Source organism: Sarcophilus harrisii, chromosome 3 (genome assembly GCF_902635505.1).
Source record: "Sarcophilus harrisii chromosome 3, mSarHar1.11, whole genome shotgun sequence".
Classification (NCBI taxonomy): domain Eukaryota; kingdom Metazoa; phylum Chordata; class Mammalia; order Dasyuromorphia; family Dasyuridae; genus Sarcophilus; species Sarcophilus harrisii.
In genome coordinates, this window is record NC_045428.1 from 610200580 (window position 1) to 610217430 (window position 16851).

A 16851-nucleotide genomic window follows, 5' to 3' on the forward strand; every position below is an offset into this window, starting at 1 on the left:
TTGATAACTTGAATTTCTCTCTATTCATACTTTTTCACCAGAAGTCTATCTGGTCGGTCTCTCTCTCTCTCTCTATATGGCAGTATATATAATGTATAATATATAATAAATATATATTTAAATATATAATACGTATGCATACATATAGATATATGGGTATTCATGTATATATCCATTTGTTAAATATCTTTTAAAATATCTTTAAAGGATTCAAACATCCTTTAAATAAAGGAAATGAGAATTTATTAGAGAAACTTGGTGCAAATCATTTCTCCAGCTACTTGCTTCTCTTTTGCATTTTAGATACATTTGTTTCTTCATGTGATTTAAAAATCCACCAATTTGATCTTGGTGACACTTTGTTGACTGCTGAACACAGGGTTGCTAGACTCATTTTCTTTTGTATATTAAACACATAATGTATACATTCCCTATTTCAGGACAGGATTTTCGGTGGCTACCACTTTCAGCTGTAGTCTCAGATTTGGCCCTGCTAAGGCCTACTTCCTGGAACATTGGATGAGGCTTTGGAAAGAGACCAATGAAAGTACTTTTGATAAGAACATAGATTTAGAGTTAGGGGAGCATAGAAGCCACTGAGTTCAATATCCCCATTTTCAAGATGAGTAAACTGAGGCACACTGACATTGTTCCTTACCCAGAGTTACACAGCTGGAAAACATCTCAGATAGGATTTGAAACCAAATTTTCCCAATTCCAAACCTTGTTCCCTATTCATCACAACACAGTGCTTTCACCCCAAATCTACTGAAAATCTGAATAAAAGTATCTATAGCTTTTAATTCACTATTATTGTTATGAGATTTATAGTCCAAGAGGACAAAATGATAATAATTACAGATTACATTTACAAGTGATTAAATGCTTGCAAAACACTTGATAGCTATTATCTCATTTAATCCTTTCATAACTCTGGGAAGCAGGTGCTATTATTATTATCATCTCTATTCTACAGATGGGGAAACTCAGGCAAGAACAGAGGAAGTGACTCATCTAGCATCACACAGCTAGTCAGTATCTGAGAAAGAATCGAAGTTTTGTAGACTCAGGGATGGCTCTCTTTCATGTGGTTACACCGCAGTCTAAAATAATCATTACAAATAAATGTCCAATAGATACCAAAATATTGATGCAAGACTTTTTGTGCCAGCTAATATCATGAGTCAAAGTGAATACCAATCAATTGGGGAGTGCTTGCAGAAGTTATGGTAAAATAATGTGATGACATATGAGAAAGGAATAATGAGAAACCTTGGGATTTCAGAGAAATGTTTAATCCAGTTTTAGGGTTTTCTGCACAGTATGAAATTTGTGATGTCTGTGCTGCAGGAAGACGCCTTTCCTCAATAACTGGATTCACAAATTTTAGGTCCCACAAGATTTTTCCAATATGCACACAAGTAGGAACTCCAGGTGAAAGCCTTCCCATAAATTTAGCTTTTATGGCTTTGTTCCAAGGTGAATATTGGGAAGTTTACTGACCTCCATCTTCCACGGAAAGGTAGGTCCTCATTGAGCACATTAGTAAATCTTCTCTTCACTATGAATCTTTAATATAAAGGAAAGAGATGATCTTTGCCTGAAGGCCATTGGATCCATTTATAGGGCTTATTTCCAAGATGAATTTTCTGATAACTAATAAGAGCTTTGTGCTCCATTTCTATAACATTCCTCATTCATTACAAGGATATTCTCTGACAGGGAATAAAGAATGACTTTAGCCTGAATGATTTTCCATATTGATTATATTAAGGAAATTTGTCCTCCAGTATAGGTTCTCTGATGTTTAGTAAGGGAAGAGCGTACATAGAAAGCTTTACCACAAACTACACATTCATAAGGTCTCTCTCCGGTGTGGATTCTCTGATGAAGAGTAAGATGGAAGCGACATATGAATCCCTTTCCACACTGATTACATTCATAAGGTTTCTCTCCAGTGTGGATTTTCTGATGGTAACTAAGACTGTACTTTTGTGTAAAAGCCTTCCCACACTGTTTACATTCATAAGGTTTCTCTCCATTGTGGATTTTCTGGTGTTCAATAAATTTGTTACACTGTTGGAAATTTTTTCCACACTGATTACATTTATAAGATTTTTCTCCAGTATGAATTTTCTCATGTGCAGAAAATTTGTTGTACTGTCGGAAATTCTTTCCACATGAACCACATTCAAAAGGTTTCTCTCCAGTGTGGATTCTCTGATGCTCAACAAGACTGGAGTTGTGTCTGAAATTCTTTCCACACTGACTACATTCATATGGTTTCTTTCCATTGTGGATTCTTTCATGAAAAGCAAGATTAGATTTCTGTGAGAAAGTTTTTCCACATTGATTACATTCATAAGGTTTCTCTCCAGTGTGGGTTCTCTGATGTTTAGCAAGACCTGAGCTTCTTCTAAAAGTCTTTTCACATTGATGACATTGATAAGGTTTCTCTCCAGTATGGATTCTCTGATGGTCAGCAAATTTGTTGTATTGTCGGAAATTCTTTCCACACTGAACACATTCATATGGTTTCTCTCCAGTGTGACTTCTCTGATGTACAGCAAGACTGGAGCTACATCTGAAAGTGTTTCCACATTGATTACACTCATAAGGTTTCTCTCCAGTGTGGATTCTTTGATGTGTAGCTAAACCTGAACTACTTTTGTATCCCTTTCCACATTGATTACATTGATAATACTTCTCTCCAGTGTGGACCCTTTGGTGTAGAGCAAGTTTGGATTTGCATCTGAAGGCCTTTCCACAATGATTACATTCACAAGGTTTCTCTCCAGTGTGGATTCTCTGATGTAGACTAAGACGGCATTCCTGAGTGAAAGTCTTTCTACAGTGATTACATTCATAAGGTTTCTCCTCAGTGTGAATTCGTTTATGTTCCACAAGACTGGAATGCTGTGTGAAAATCTTTCCACATTCATTACATTCATACGCTTTCTTTCCATAATGGATTCTCTGATGTTTAGCAAGATTGGAATTCTGCATGAAAGTCTTTCCACATTCATTACATTCAAAAGGTTTCTTCCCAGTATGAATTCTTTGATGTAGAGCAAGATGGCATCTCTGTCTAAAAGTCTTTCCACACTGATTACACTGATAAAGTTTCACTCCAGTGTGAATTCTCTGGTGTTCAGCAAGACTGGAGCTTTGTGTAACAGCCTTGTCACATTGATCACAGTTATAATGTTTGTCTTCATTATAGATTGTTTGATGTTTAGAAAGATTGGAGCTCTGTGAGAAAGTCTTTCCACATTGATGACACTGATAATGCTTCTCTGTAGTGTGGACTCTCTGATGTAGAGCAAGTTTGGATTTGCATCTGAAAGTCTTTCCACATTCATTATGTTCACAAGGTTTTTCTCCAGTGTGGATTCTCTGATGTATGGTAAAATGGCATTCTTGTCTAAAAGCCTTTTCATACGGATCACATTCATTTTTCTTCTTGGTGTGAATTCTCTGATGTTCAGCAAGACTGGCCTTCTGTATGAAAGTCTTTCTACATTTGTGACATTCATGTGGTTTCTTTTCAATGTGAATTTTTTGATGATTAATAAGGGATAACTGTTGACTCAAGTCTTTTTGACAGTGATAATAATTATAAGGTTTTTCTCCTATGTGAATTCTGTGAAGTACAACACAGATTTGTCTCCTAGTGAAGGCATGGGGGTCATCACTTGGGAAGCTTTGCTTGTGAGTTCCCTCCACAGAAATGCTTAGTTTTGCAGGAACCTCCTTCATTTCAGGTCTAATTTCTCCTTCTGCAGGAAATAATCAATAAGATACATATACATACACATGCATATGTAATTATATCCCCTTACCTCCACAGGCAGAAAGTAAAACTAAGCCACATTTAATTTCCCTAGACAAAGATAAAAGTATTCAACGTTAAGTGGACAGAATCATTTATTTGAAAATGCCATCCACTCATATTAGCAGAATGATGTCATTTATAAAGAATTTCACATAAAATCTCTCTGGATCTTCATTATGACACAGACAAGCTCAGAATTTTCATTCCATTCACAAGTCAGAACATTGATGTAACAAACTCCCTGATCTTAGACTAAAATTCCTACTCTGTGACTAGGCATGCTCTGTCCATGGTACTAGATAGCGTTTCTCCTTTGAGCTTCCTTTTGTTTTTTCTTCTTTTTTATTATTACATATTGACTCATTTTTTCCCCCTCTTCTTGGATCTTCCTATGCCCTAAGACATAAAAAATTGAAATCTGGGAATGAATATCCCTAAAATGCTATCTAAGTGTTCAAATGAAAAGTCAACAATCCTGGCAAACTTCAATGTTGCTTTATTTTAAGAAATTGCCAACCCACTGTCAATCTTAAGCAACCACAACCCTGATCAATCAGCAGTTATTGACACTGGAAAAGACCCTTCACCATCAACAAAATTATGGTTCCCTGAAGATTCAGATGATTATTAGCTTTTCATAACAATGAAGTATTTTAAAATTATGGACATAACATTTTTACTCACTCAGTAGAGTATTATATGGTATAAAACATTTATATCCAATGGAAAATAAAAAAAATTAATGTGGCTTTACTATATTATTTCCTTTCCTGGGGGATGATTTGGAGCTGAACCCACAATATCTCTGAGGTGTGCCTGTATTTTTATCATTTTTACTTTAATATTGATTATGTATTCCCCAATTCTGCCTTAAACAGATATTACACTCATTCCTTGTATTCTCTTATGTCCTATTAAACTATCTTTCTTTCTTTTTTTGCTAAGGCAATTGGGGTTAAGTGACTTGCCCAAGGTCACATAGCTAGGAAGTGTTAAGTTTCTGAGGTCAAATTTGAACTCAGAGCTTCCTGACTTCAGGGCTGGTGCTCTATCCACTGCACCACCTAGCCATCCCAAACTAAGTATCTTTCCATTCAAAAATATTCTTTTCTCTACATCAGCTAAGAGTGAGTTTCCTGATCTGTTGCCTCTTTTCAAACCACGTCCATGTTTGTATGCCAGATTGGGAGCTCCCTAATAGAAGGGACTAACTTTTTCCTTCCTTTATATCCCCATGGCTTAGCACAGTGCCTAGAAAACTGGAGCTGCCTAATCCCATGCTTATTGATTGTCTGATGGGGCTCAAGGCTGATACTAGGCCCCAGCCTCTGCCTCAATTGATGTAATCTTGCCTCTGTTCTATTTGTTAGATATATCTGGTTTCAACCATGTTTCTGTCTTTTTCTTGCTCCACATGCTTCATACTAAGTAACCTTTATCTATTTTTAACCTTGATGGGACTTTACTAGATGCACAGTGAGAATCACAGAGATTTTTCCCTAGGTTCCTGAAGCAACAAAGACCATGGGATATTTGGGAGTTTCTCTCCCATTCCCCCAGCTGCCTATCACCTCAATAACTCTCCAATAATGGGCCAAAGTTCGAGACTTAGAAATTGAGGAGAGATCCATTTTGATGATTTATGTAAAGCATAGCCTTAGACTAACTCCAAGTAAGGCAACAGCCCTTGTTACTGTTATATATTGCTGAAACATTTAGAAAATCATGAAGCCAGCCTTCTTGGGTCTACTATAAATTTAGGCTACATAATCTCAGTGTGGCAAAACTATGCTATGACATTTCTCTAACTGATTCCCTCGGGGAAGCTATGTGCCTCAGTGGATAGAATGCTGGGCCTAGGGTCAAGAAGATCCAGGTTTAAATCTGACGTCAGACACTTTCTAGCTTTGTGATTCTGGACATGTCACTTAAGCCTGTTGGCCTCAGTTTCCTCATCTGTAAAATGAACTAGAAAAAGAAATGGCACATTACTGTAGTATCTTTGGGAAGAAAACCCCAAATGTGGTCATGAAGAGTCAGACAAGACTGAAATGACTGTACAACCGTATCACTGACTGCCTATTCCATTCACCACAGCAGCTTTTCCACATGTTATCATATTTCCCCAACCCCCCCTTATTGCTTGCCCTCACTCTCTACCCACAGTCACCTTCCCAGAAGAGAAATTTGCCTTATATTTCATTGAAAAAAGAAGTCATTTATTAGAATATAATTTATCCTCCTCACTTCCCCAAATAGATACCTTCTTTTCTTTTTTGACCTCATTATTAAATGAAACAGTCCTTCTACTTACTAAAGCATTTCCATTTGTAAATCATCCCATTGCAGTACGTCATCTTGGAACACAGCATACTGCCTCTTTAGCATCCCCATTTTCCCACTACTTTTCAGTTTCTTTCACACTAATGACTCCTTTCTTATTGCTACAGATGAAATTATATCCATCTAATCCTCAGAAAACTGTAACTTGATCCCTTCAACCCCAAGAGATATTTTCCAATATCTCCCTTCTGTTTCATGGCTAAACAGCTGAAGATGTCCATTTATAACCAGTGACTCCAACTCCTTTCTTTTTCGTTCTTTGAAATTCTCTGTACTTTATCTTCCAAATTCACTGTTAAATGAAACTCATCTTTCCAAAATTACCAAAATCCTCAAAATTGGTGAATCTAATGGCCATTTCTTCATCTTCAACTTTCTTGATTTCTTTGAAATCTTTGACACACTCACTCCATTTTCTCTGTCTGGGTTTTAGTAGACCCAAGTATTCTACTGGGTTTCCTTTTGTCATATCCAAAACTAAACTCATTCTCTGCCTCCCCCAGCCCTCCCATTTTCCTACTTTAGTAATGCTGTCCAAGATATTCTCCCAATAACGCAAGCTCACAAATGAAGTGTCAGTATTCCTCACTGAGTCTTACACATTCATACACCTGACCACCATATTCAATCTGCTCTAAAATCCTATGATTCCACCTTTGCAACATTTCTCCCATATGCCCCATTTTTTCTCAACACTTCAATGTCCTTGATTTGGTACCCAAACATATTCCTGAAATATTACAAGAGTCTGCTGGTTGATTTAGCTGCCTCGAGTCTCTCCATGGTTCATTCATTCCTTCACTCAAATGACAAATTAGTCTTCCTAAAGTTCTCAACTGACCATGTCACTACCTACTAAACCATGTGTGGCCCTCTAGCAAAAGAACCAAATATAAAATCCTCTCTGGGGCCATTAAAGCACTTCATCACCTACCCCTCTCCTGCTTTTCCAGTCTTCTTTCACCTTATTTCCCCTCCAAATATGCTCTAACCTAAAGGTATGGGTCTTTCTAGTCTGTAAACAGGCCACTCCACCTCCTGATTTCCTTACCATGTCCATACCTAGAATGCTCACCATGGCTTCCCTGAAGCCCCAACTAGAGCCCACCTTCCACAATAGGCCTTTTCTACTTTTTCTTAACTTTAGTGCTTTCCCTCCATCAATTAGCTCCAATATGTCTCTTGATAGTGGATTTCTATATAGTGGTTTACATTGGCCACTTCACCACTATGTGAGCTCTATGAGAATAGGGAATGTTCCTTGAATCTCTTTATATCCCTGGTGCTTAGCAGAGGATCCACAGAGGTGGCACTTAATAAATATTCACTGTCTTGAAGAAAGTCTAAGAGCGAGGCCAACAGGCTTAAGTGACATGTCCAGAATCACAAAACTTAAGCCCAATTTGCACTTTCAGGACAGTTCCATACCCCTCAATTCTGTCAGATGACTTTTTATAGAATCATAGATTTATTACTAGAAGGGAGCTAAGAAACCAGGGAATCCAACTCCCTCATTTTACAGTTGGGGAAACTGAGGCTCAATAGGTTAATGACTTGCCCAGGAAACCTGCAAAAAAGTGTTTGAAAAAGAACTCCAAATCAGGTCTTTCTGCCCCCAACCCACAACAGCCTCTTATACTCACAGCTCTCATATACTTGCTTTCACCTCCCTCACCTGAACAACTCCTTCTCAGGACTTCTTCCTCCAGCATCCACAGTGCTTCCCTTTGTTCGAGATGAGAGAACACATCTTTTCTGGGAGTTGGCAGCCCTGGGAATGGAGAACCAAGGGCGAGGCTGGAGACATACTTGTAATTTAGTTCTCTGTAGCCAAGAAAGTATGCATACAAAGCTGCTCCATTTTGAGAAGCTCTCCATTATGTTCATACATATCTGGCTGTATCTTTCTATTAGTGCTTGTAATACAAGACTCCAAACTAGGATGTGCAGCATTATCCTGTTCTGAGAAACTGCCATATTTCCTTGCCTCATCCTTTTGTGCTCCATTCCGGCAGAAATGCCTCACCCCAAACTGGGAAGAGGTCATTGTTCCAGGTCAGCCATGAGCCCTAGCAAAAGGGACCCTGATGAATCAGTTTTTGCCCTGCCCCCTACCTCTGCCCCCTCATTAAAACCTATAAAAACCTTTTTATTGTTCATTCAGGGAGTCTCAGCCACTGTGGGTGAGATTCTCCTGCTGCTAAACTCAAAGAACCTTAGTTAGTCCCAATTCTGATTCTTGGCCAGTCTGTTGTTCCTGGCATTGATGGGAGCATGCAAGTGAGAGCAGGGGATGGTTCCCAGATCTGCTAAGGAAGGCTCCATAGCATTTACTTTAGGGAGCTTTGGGGAGAACTAGGGAAGGTTAAGGAGCTGGTTTGGAACCAGAAAACTCAGTCTTGGTGCCCCTTCTTCATGGAAGGAGGGACTCACTGTGTAGTTTCCATTACCCAGAATTAGAGACATCCAGGAGTGCAGTATCAAGGCCTGGGTCAGCAATGCCAGGATTTCAATCTGGGCTCAGACACCGGCTGTGTGCTCCTGGTCAAGCCACTTAAATGGTCTGCTTCAGTTTTCTCAACTGTACAGTGGGGATAATGAGGTCACTTAATGGCCTAATATGGTGAAGAAAGCACTTACTGGGGAACAGCAGGTGAAAATCAATGTGTGTTCTAATCCTTCCTGCTGCACCATCTGTGCTGGAGTTTGGGGGCAATGTAAAGGAAGACTGGGGACTAACGGGTTCTACTGGGCACAAGGAAGAGCTGTGATGTTTCTCAAAAAGAAATTTACTCCCAGTCGGGCCCAAACTAAAGAGGAAAGAGTTGTAAAGTTGCAAGTTGAGCAATTTCCAAACTTTTTCAGATCAAAGTCATGTCCAGAGAGAGACTGGCTTAAAAAACTTGTGATATTAATTCCACATCTGAGGTGCTTCAGCACTGATCAGATCTTTGAGCTCAGGCTGCTTAGAATTGGGGAGAGATGGCTTCAGAAGCAACTGAGAGACCTCCAGCTTCTCTTCAACAATGTACAAGGAAGAGCTGTGATGTTTAACATCTACTGGTCATCCTGCCATTTAGGGGAGGGGGTGGGGGGGTAAGAGGTGAAAAATTGGAACAAGAGGTTTGGCAATTGTTAATGCTGTAAAGTTACCCATGTATATATCCTGTAAATAAAAGGCTATTAAATTATAAAAAAAAAAAAAAAACTTGTGATATTAATTCCACATCTGAGATGCTTCAGCACTGATCAGATCTTTGAGCTCAGGCTGCTTAGAATTGGGGAGAGATGGCTTCAGAAGCAACTGAGAGACCTCCAGCTTCTCTTCAACAATGTACTGACATTTTATAGGAAAACTGGACAGCAGGAGGATTCTGTCTCTGGGACACAGGAGACCAGCATTGAGAAATGCTCCAAACCCAGCACAGCAGGGAACAAAGATATTCCTTTTGATTGCAGAAAAGTGCCCTTACCCAGGAAGAGAAGGTTCCGGGCATTCTCCAGCATGACCTCCTTGTACAGCTCCTTCTGAGAAGGGTCCAAAAGGCCCCACTCGTCTGGTGTGAAGTCTACGGCCACATCCTGGAATGCCACCAGCTCCTAAACCACCAAAATACATTGGGCTTAAGAGCTCAAAGACATTTCAGAATTCATCTACTTCAACCCTCATGGGCGGAAACTGAAACACAGAAAGGGAATTTACCCAGCGGTCACACCTGTGACAAGGGTCACAGTCAAGACTTGAAGCCAAAGTCATTAGGAATCTGATGAATACTGAGAAAAAGAACTTCTATGGTCAGTTGGAAGAAAGTAGAGGAATGTCTTATTATGGAATCTGGGAAGAAGCATGTGTTCTAATGTGCTGTAGGAGGCTCTATGGGGGGAAATGACAGAGGATGATGTGAAACTTCTTCATCAGAACTGAGAGACGTGATATGTTGTTAAAGAATATTCACAGGGTCAGCTCAATGGTGGAGTGTATAGAGCACCAGTCCTGAAGGCAGGAGAACCTGAGTCCAAATCCAGCCCTACACACTTAATATTTCCTAGATTTCGATCCTGAGCAAGTCTAATTACCTTGCAAAAAAAGTAAAGAAAGTTTGGTGCAAAATTGTAAAAAGCTGGTAAGTACAGTATATTGTTGGGGGTTGAAGGGTTTCCTGTGATCACAGAAAATATTGGAAAGAAAAAGAAAATATCTAGTTTATTTCCTGAGAGGTAGAAATAAAATTTCATCTAGGTAAAACACAAAGAGAATTCTAAAGATATAGTAATTATAATTTTGATCAAACTGAGTACCATGAGACTTCAATCAAGCGAGTTATCTATTGTTGTACTGAGGGCTTAAGGCAACTTTGGGTATGATGGTCACAGCCAAAACATCTGATGCCATTCTTTTATGATTGTTTTTATTTCTCAAAAACATATATTTCTTAATAATAATATTTAGTTACATAAAAATATGAATCATTTTCATGGGAAAAGGAAATTTCCTTCATTCATTAAAGAAAACTCAATATTTCATTTCATTGGAGGTAACTGCCAGGTTCCTTAAGAGAAATAAAAGTTTTAAAGACACCCCTAGAATTCTGGAAACTTAGAAGAACAAAAGTCAACAAACGGATTGAGTTAGGAGGTGTCCCATATGTGGGAGAGGGTGGTCAGATTTGAAAATATCCTGATGTGTACGAGTGGTCATCTATACTTTCAGTCTGCTACATGTGTTTTTGACTAATGTACTTGGAATTCAATACTCTTCCATTCCCATCAGAAGATTTTGATTCACTTTATCAGGGATTCTAAAATTTGGGGGCAATTTTCCATCAGATACATAAAACTTTATTTTTTTAATCTAATTTTGGGTTTTTCCTTTAAAACCTCTAACTCATGTTTATTTTTAATCCATATTTCACTTTTATTCTGTTTTTTTACTTTGAAAAAATTAAGGTATTTATTGAACTTTTACACTTTTAGAAATACCCCAAAATTTACAAATCTTTTATTTTTCAACAGGGTCTCTTGAGTCACTCTTCTTCATTGCACAGATTCAATTTATGGGCTCTCACTACAGAAAGGTAATCTAACTGATTCCTTAGTTCACACCCAACAGATCCCTTTTTCAGATCCATCTATCATCCTCTTAGATCCCCTTAAACTTCCAAACACCTTTTAAAGAGAAAGCTCATCTCAAGTGTCTCATTTCTCACCTGGATCAACTTTTTTTGGGACTTCTTTGACTTTGTGTCCATACCATACCTTTGAATTGGCCCCTTTCTCATCACCCAGATCCCTTTTCACATTCTTTGTGTATTATTTTCCTCTGCTAGACTGCCAGTTCCTTGAGAGTAAGTGGGTTCTGCGAGCCATTAAGAGAAAGACTTTCTGATACAATGGAAAGGACATTGAAATATGCAAGACCATTCCAAACCTAGTGGAATGGTCATTCCAATTGGAGTTCTGGATGTAGCTCAGAGGAATCTATCCTGCAAATGTAAGTTTAGCAATATGGGACAAAAAATGGGTGAGGAATAATAATAGAGTCTGAAATATTCTTAGAAAGTAAACCAGAATTGAAGAGAGTAGTTGTTTCTCAAATCCATAAACGACAGAAATGCAGGAGGAGTGAATAATTACAAAGAACAAAGGAAACAGAATGATAATAGGAAGACCAAAAAGTATATTAGGGTTCAGGGTTAAATGAGAAAATCTAAAGGTAACACTGAAGAGGAGGAGAGAGGATGTTATAGATAGAATTTTGTGACATTCTAACTGCAGGTAAATGCTTTTTTTGTGGAGAAAGCTACCTGAAAGGGACAGAAAAAGAGGGGAAGAGAAAGAAAGAAGAGAGTGATATGCCAAAGTTTTATCAAGAACTAATGATTTTCCATTCAATTCCACATATTTATTAAGCACCTATTATGTGCCAGTCACTATGTTTAACACCGGGATGGTGTTGATTTATGTTTTGCCACTGGACCCAGATGGCTCTGATGGGGAGAGTGGGGTAGGTTATCTTGCACAGCCCTGCCTGATTAAATCCAATTCACTTTCACGTCATGTCATCATCTCTCTGATATCATGGTCAGAATGAAGGGCAAATAGCAACATAAAAGGCAAAAGATAGTCCCTGCCCTTGAAGAGTTTACAATCTAATTGGGGGGAGGGAACAATATGCAAGATATCATATAAAAGTAAATTGTAAAGAACAAACTGGAAAGAATTAAAAGAGGGAGACAATAGAACTGAGACATTAGGGAAGGCTTCCTAGATAGAAGGTGGGGTTTTAGTTGGAACTTAAGGGAAGCCAGGAAGGTCAGTGGTCTGAATCAGGGAAAGAAAGTTTTCCAAGCATGGGGGAAAGCTATTGAAAATGCGCACACTTGAGAGAGGCCAGGAGCACAGTGACACTGTATCAAAGATTACATGTGGGGAATAAGGTGTAAGGTGAGGAGTCTGAAAAGCTAGGAGGGGATAAGTTTTGATGGGCTTTAAATGATAAACAGAACATTCTGTATTTGACCCTGGAGGCAAGTGGGAGCCACTGGAGTTTATTGAGGAGAGGAGTGATGTGATCAGAACTGCACCACACAAAATCATTCTAGTGAGTGAATGGAGAGTGGAGAATATCTTGTCATGGGCAGAGCCTTGAATGAAGTACATCTACCTGCAGGTCATTTTAATAGACTAGATATGAGCTGATGTGGGCTTGTACCAAGTTGGTGACAATGTTAGAAAAGAAAAGGGATGTATCATAGAGATGTGATGAAGGTGAACTTGACAGGCCATGGCACTACACCAGATTTATGGGGGCAGAGATAGGGAGAATCCAGGATGTCTCCTAGATCCTGAGGAGGATAGCATTGCCCTTTACACTAATAGGAAAGTTAGAGAGAAGGAGGGATTGGGGGAGAGATGAGGAACTCATACTGAGTTTAATATATCCATTTGAAATGTCTCTAAGGAAATTAAAGATAAGAGATTTGCTGGGTCAACACTGAGGTAAGGACAGGTAAGGTAGATTAGAGAATCAAATGTAAGCTTATGAGATCATCATATAAAGTAGTATGAAAGGAGAAGAGAAAAGAACTCAAGAAAAAAGCACAGGAGATACTTATGGTCAGACTTATGGTGTGCTTTGGAGAGGGATCTAGCCAAGTGGACAACGAAGAAGCAGTCAGAGAAGTAGGATGAAAACTAGGAAAGAGAGACGTCCCAGAAACATAGAGACAAGAAAATATTAAGGAGGAGAAAGAGATCAAAAGTGCTGATGCTGTAGAAAAACCAGTGAGAATGTAGATGGAGACCAAACCTTTATGGTCTCAGAAAAAGAAGGGCATAGATGGACTAAGTAGGGAGTAGGGAAAGAATGAGGAGAAAAGAAGGAAACCTCACTTTGGAGGGGGCAGGGGATCCCATGGATGACTTTTTATGGTTGAAGGGAGATAAGGACCTCCCACTGAGGCCTGAGAAATTTAGTGATTGAAAAGTCTACTTTTGTTGAAAAGGAGTAGGGGATCGGAGTCCTGGGGCAACTGGCACTTAGAGGACTAGCAGAGCATGTACATAGGAATGAGATTTCCAGGAAACGTAGGAGGGGCATGAGAAGCCTGAGAATGTGAGATAGAATCCAGTCTGGGACTCAGGACTGGGAAGGGGTCAGGAAAACAGGAGATCTGGGGAAGGAGAGCGCAGGTAGGGTCTGGGAGGAAGATATTCTGATCCAGCTCATGGAGGAACATAAGGGACACAGGAGACACCGAAAGCTCCAGATGGACATTGAGCCTGGGGGAAGCTGCATAACTGTGTCCCGAGGTCTACCTAGGAGCTGGGGAGGATGCCTGGAATCCTCTGGTAGAATTTAGGCTTGGCCTCCCTAAAGGGAGCCTGGGTAGAGGGAGCCAGTGCTTGCGGTCTGATAGGGGAGCCCAAGAGCCGGAAGTGGGGTAGGGGGCAGGGGCAGATAAAGGTGGGTGGAATTGGGGTGGGGCTGAGAGAGCAGGAGCTTTGCTTTGCTCCCTGCAACAAAAAGTGGATAATGAGGGCAGGAAGGCAGAACTCGTGGATCCTTCTAGAGAGTCAGATCTGAAGGCAGAAACAACTGAATCTTTAAGCAAAAGCTGAGGGTAGGAGGACAGGACACTTGGGTCCTAATGGGAAGACATAAATCAGGCGATGTGCTCTCCAGGAGGAGGCAGGGAGGCAGGGAAGCTGGTTCAGACCTACCTGGGATGCGCATCCACAGAGTTGGCTTCCAAAGGACAACATAACTTCAGCTCCAGTGAAGGCAGAGAAGTCTCAGCACAGGGAAGGAAAAGTTGATTCAGTGGCAAGGGCAAAAGGCAGAGTGATCTCAGTATTAAGTTCCTGTTTTCATTCAGCCCCCTCTGGGAAGGTCCTCCCAGTCTCAAGAGCCCCACCCAGCCCAGCCCCTGAAGTCCCCAGCATGAGCCTTAACTCCAGTAATACCTAGAACCTGAATCTCAGGATGCTGCTCGCCTCCCTTTCCCAACTCTACCCTCCATCCCATGAAATGCTTTGACCACTGGAATGACCCGCTTTCTATCTTGGACTCCTCCCAGACTTCCAAACTCCACTCCAGGGGCTCTTTTCCCACCTGGGCCACCATCCATCAGACTGGTCATCTCTGAGAGCTGCTTCTCCCCGCTGCCTCCACCACTTATTTTCTTATTGAAGGAAGGATTGGGGAATTTAGGAGTTGAGTGGGGGAGACCAAGAGGGAGGCAACCTGAAGATTTCCAGGAAAGCAAGTGATTTACAGCAAAAAGGAATCTAGTTTAAAAATGGATTGTTGACAAAATGCAGTCAGTTTGGTTAGCACATTTATCCTAATCTAGAATGTGGACTCATTTGAACTCAGATATCCTCTCCCTGGAAGATCACTGGGATGTTTGACCCTCTGAGTGCAGATCTTAGTGCAAAATAGACCAAGAATTTGACATTAAAGTGGAATGTTTAGGAGCTGTATGAATAAAAATTAAATGTAGCTGGATCAGAATTATCCTATTTTATTCTTCAAATAAACAATCAGTTTAGGTGACCAAATGGATAAAAGGATAAAATAAAATATTTTTCTAAGATAATTCTAAGAAAATCATCTCAATTGATGCTATTTGACTGACAATTTTGGACTTTTAAAATCTGTAATATTGTTTGCTATTATTATGTTTTTTTTATATTGGCATTTTGGGGAAACCATTTTATAAAAACATAATATGAATTTGAAAGATGATTTCTAGAGGGTTATGTAATGGTACCCTTAGCAAATGAACTCTTCATTCAATCTGTATTCTGTGGAAGTATGAATTAGTAGTGTATAAGAGAGTATGATTACAATATTTTAAAACTGATTCCTTTTTTGTTGGGTACATTTTGCTTTAAAATGAATAATAATACTAATATTAACTTACTCTTTTGAGAAAAGTACAAAGGACCAAGTAAATAATCCATATTGTTAATAAGAAAATTATTCATTCAGGTTTTTTCCCTGATTAAGGAGGTAAAACTTAATACAAAAAGAATTAAAAGGAATTTATGTCAGTGTAGCAACACACTGAGGAACTGATCACTGCAAATCAGCAAGGGCTTTGAGACAGAACCAGTTCTTATTAATAACATGCATAATGAGATAAAAGACAATTTGGATAGTGTTACACCAGTAAAATGGGATGAACTATTTCATCTTGGAATCTGGCCAGTTGCCAGTCTATGAAGGTTAACAGGTACAAGCAGGTAGGGGATTAGTGACTTCCAATGTCATGAATAGCAGGTATAATAAAACTGAACGATATGATTTGGTCTCCTCCCAACACTGACTGCAATATTGTATGGAAAAGGTACATTATATGTATATATTTGCAACTTTGTGAGATTTTTTTGCGCTAATACATGGTCAATTTTTGTGAAGGTGCCATGCACAGCTAAAAAACAGGTATACTCTTTCCTATTTCTTATTCAAATTTCTTCAGGAGATTATAATATCCAACTTTTCTAAATTCTATTTTTATCCTTAATTCTTTATTGATTGTATGGTTAGATTTATCTAAATTTGAAAGGTATAAATTGAGGACCCCTAAATTTACTAAAACAAAAGAAAAAATAAACTAGTGCAGTTGTACTGTTTATTTCTTCCTGTAAATAATTTAATTTTTGTTTCATGGTTATACATGGTCTGCATTTGATACATATATGTTTAGGTATTGATATTAATTCATTGCCTAAGGTATATTTTAGCAAAAGGTCATTTCCCTGATTCTCTCTTTTAATTAGGGCTATTTTTTCTTTTGTTTTGTCTAAGATCATAATTGATAACCCTGCCTTTAAAAAATTTTTTTTGGCTGAGGCATAATGTTTTTTACTCCAATCCCCTATTTTAATTTTGTGGGTTAGTTTTTTTTTTTGAAATATGACTCTTATAAACAAAATATTGTTGGATTCTAGTCTCTAATCCATTCTGCTATCTTCTTCCATTTTCATAGGAGATTTCATCCCATTCACATTCACATTTATAAAAGCTAACTGTACTTTTCCCTCCATCTTATTCTTGTCTATTTATCCTCCACATTTTTGCCCTGTCCCTTCCTCAAAAGTCTGTTTTACTTGTGATTACTAACTCTAAACACTCTGAATCTATCCTCTCTTACCTTACCCTTTTT

The 16851-nt window shown here is 39.0% G+C and overlaps 1 protein-coding gene across 1 annotated transcript; it reads right to left on the minus strand.

The window, feature by feature from the left end:
- Positions 1–205: 205 nt before the first annotated feature.
- LOC100928714 (zinc finger protein 2 homolog) lies at positions 206–16498 on the minus strand. The gene is made up of 4 exons (XM_031964120.1): positions 14402–16498; positions 9652–9778; positions 7854–7949; positions 206–3779 (listed from the first exon to the last, which is right to left on the minus strand). Exons 1-4 carry the CDS (start codon positions 14441–14443, stop codon positions 1765–1767), a joined length of 2280 nt encoding a protein of 759 aa, XP_031819980.1. The 5' UTR covers positions 14444–16498; the 3' UTR covers positions 206–1764.
- Positions 16499–16851: the final 353 nt, after the last annotated feature.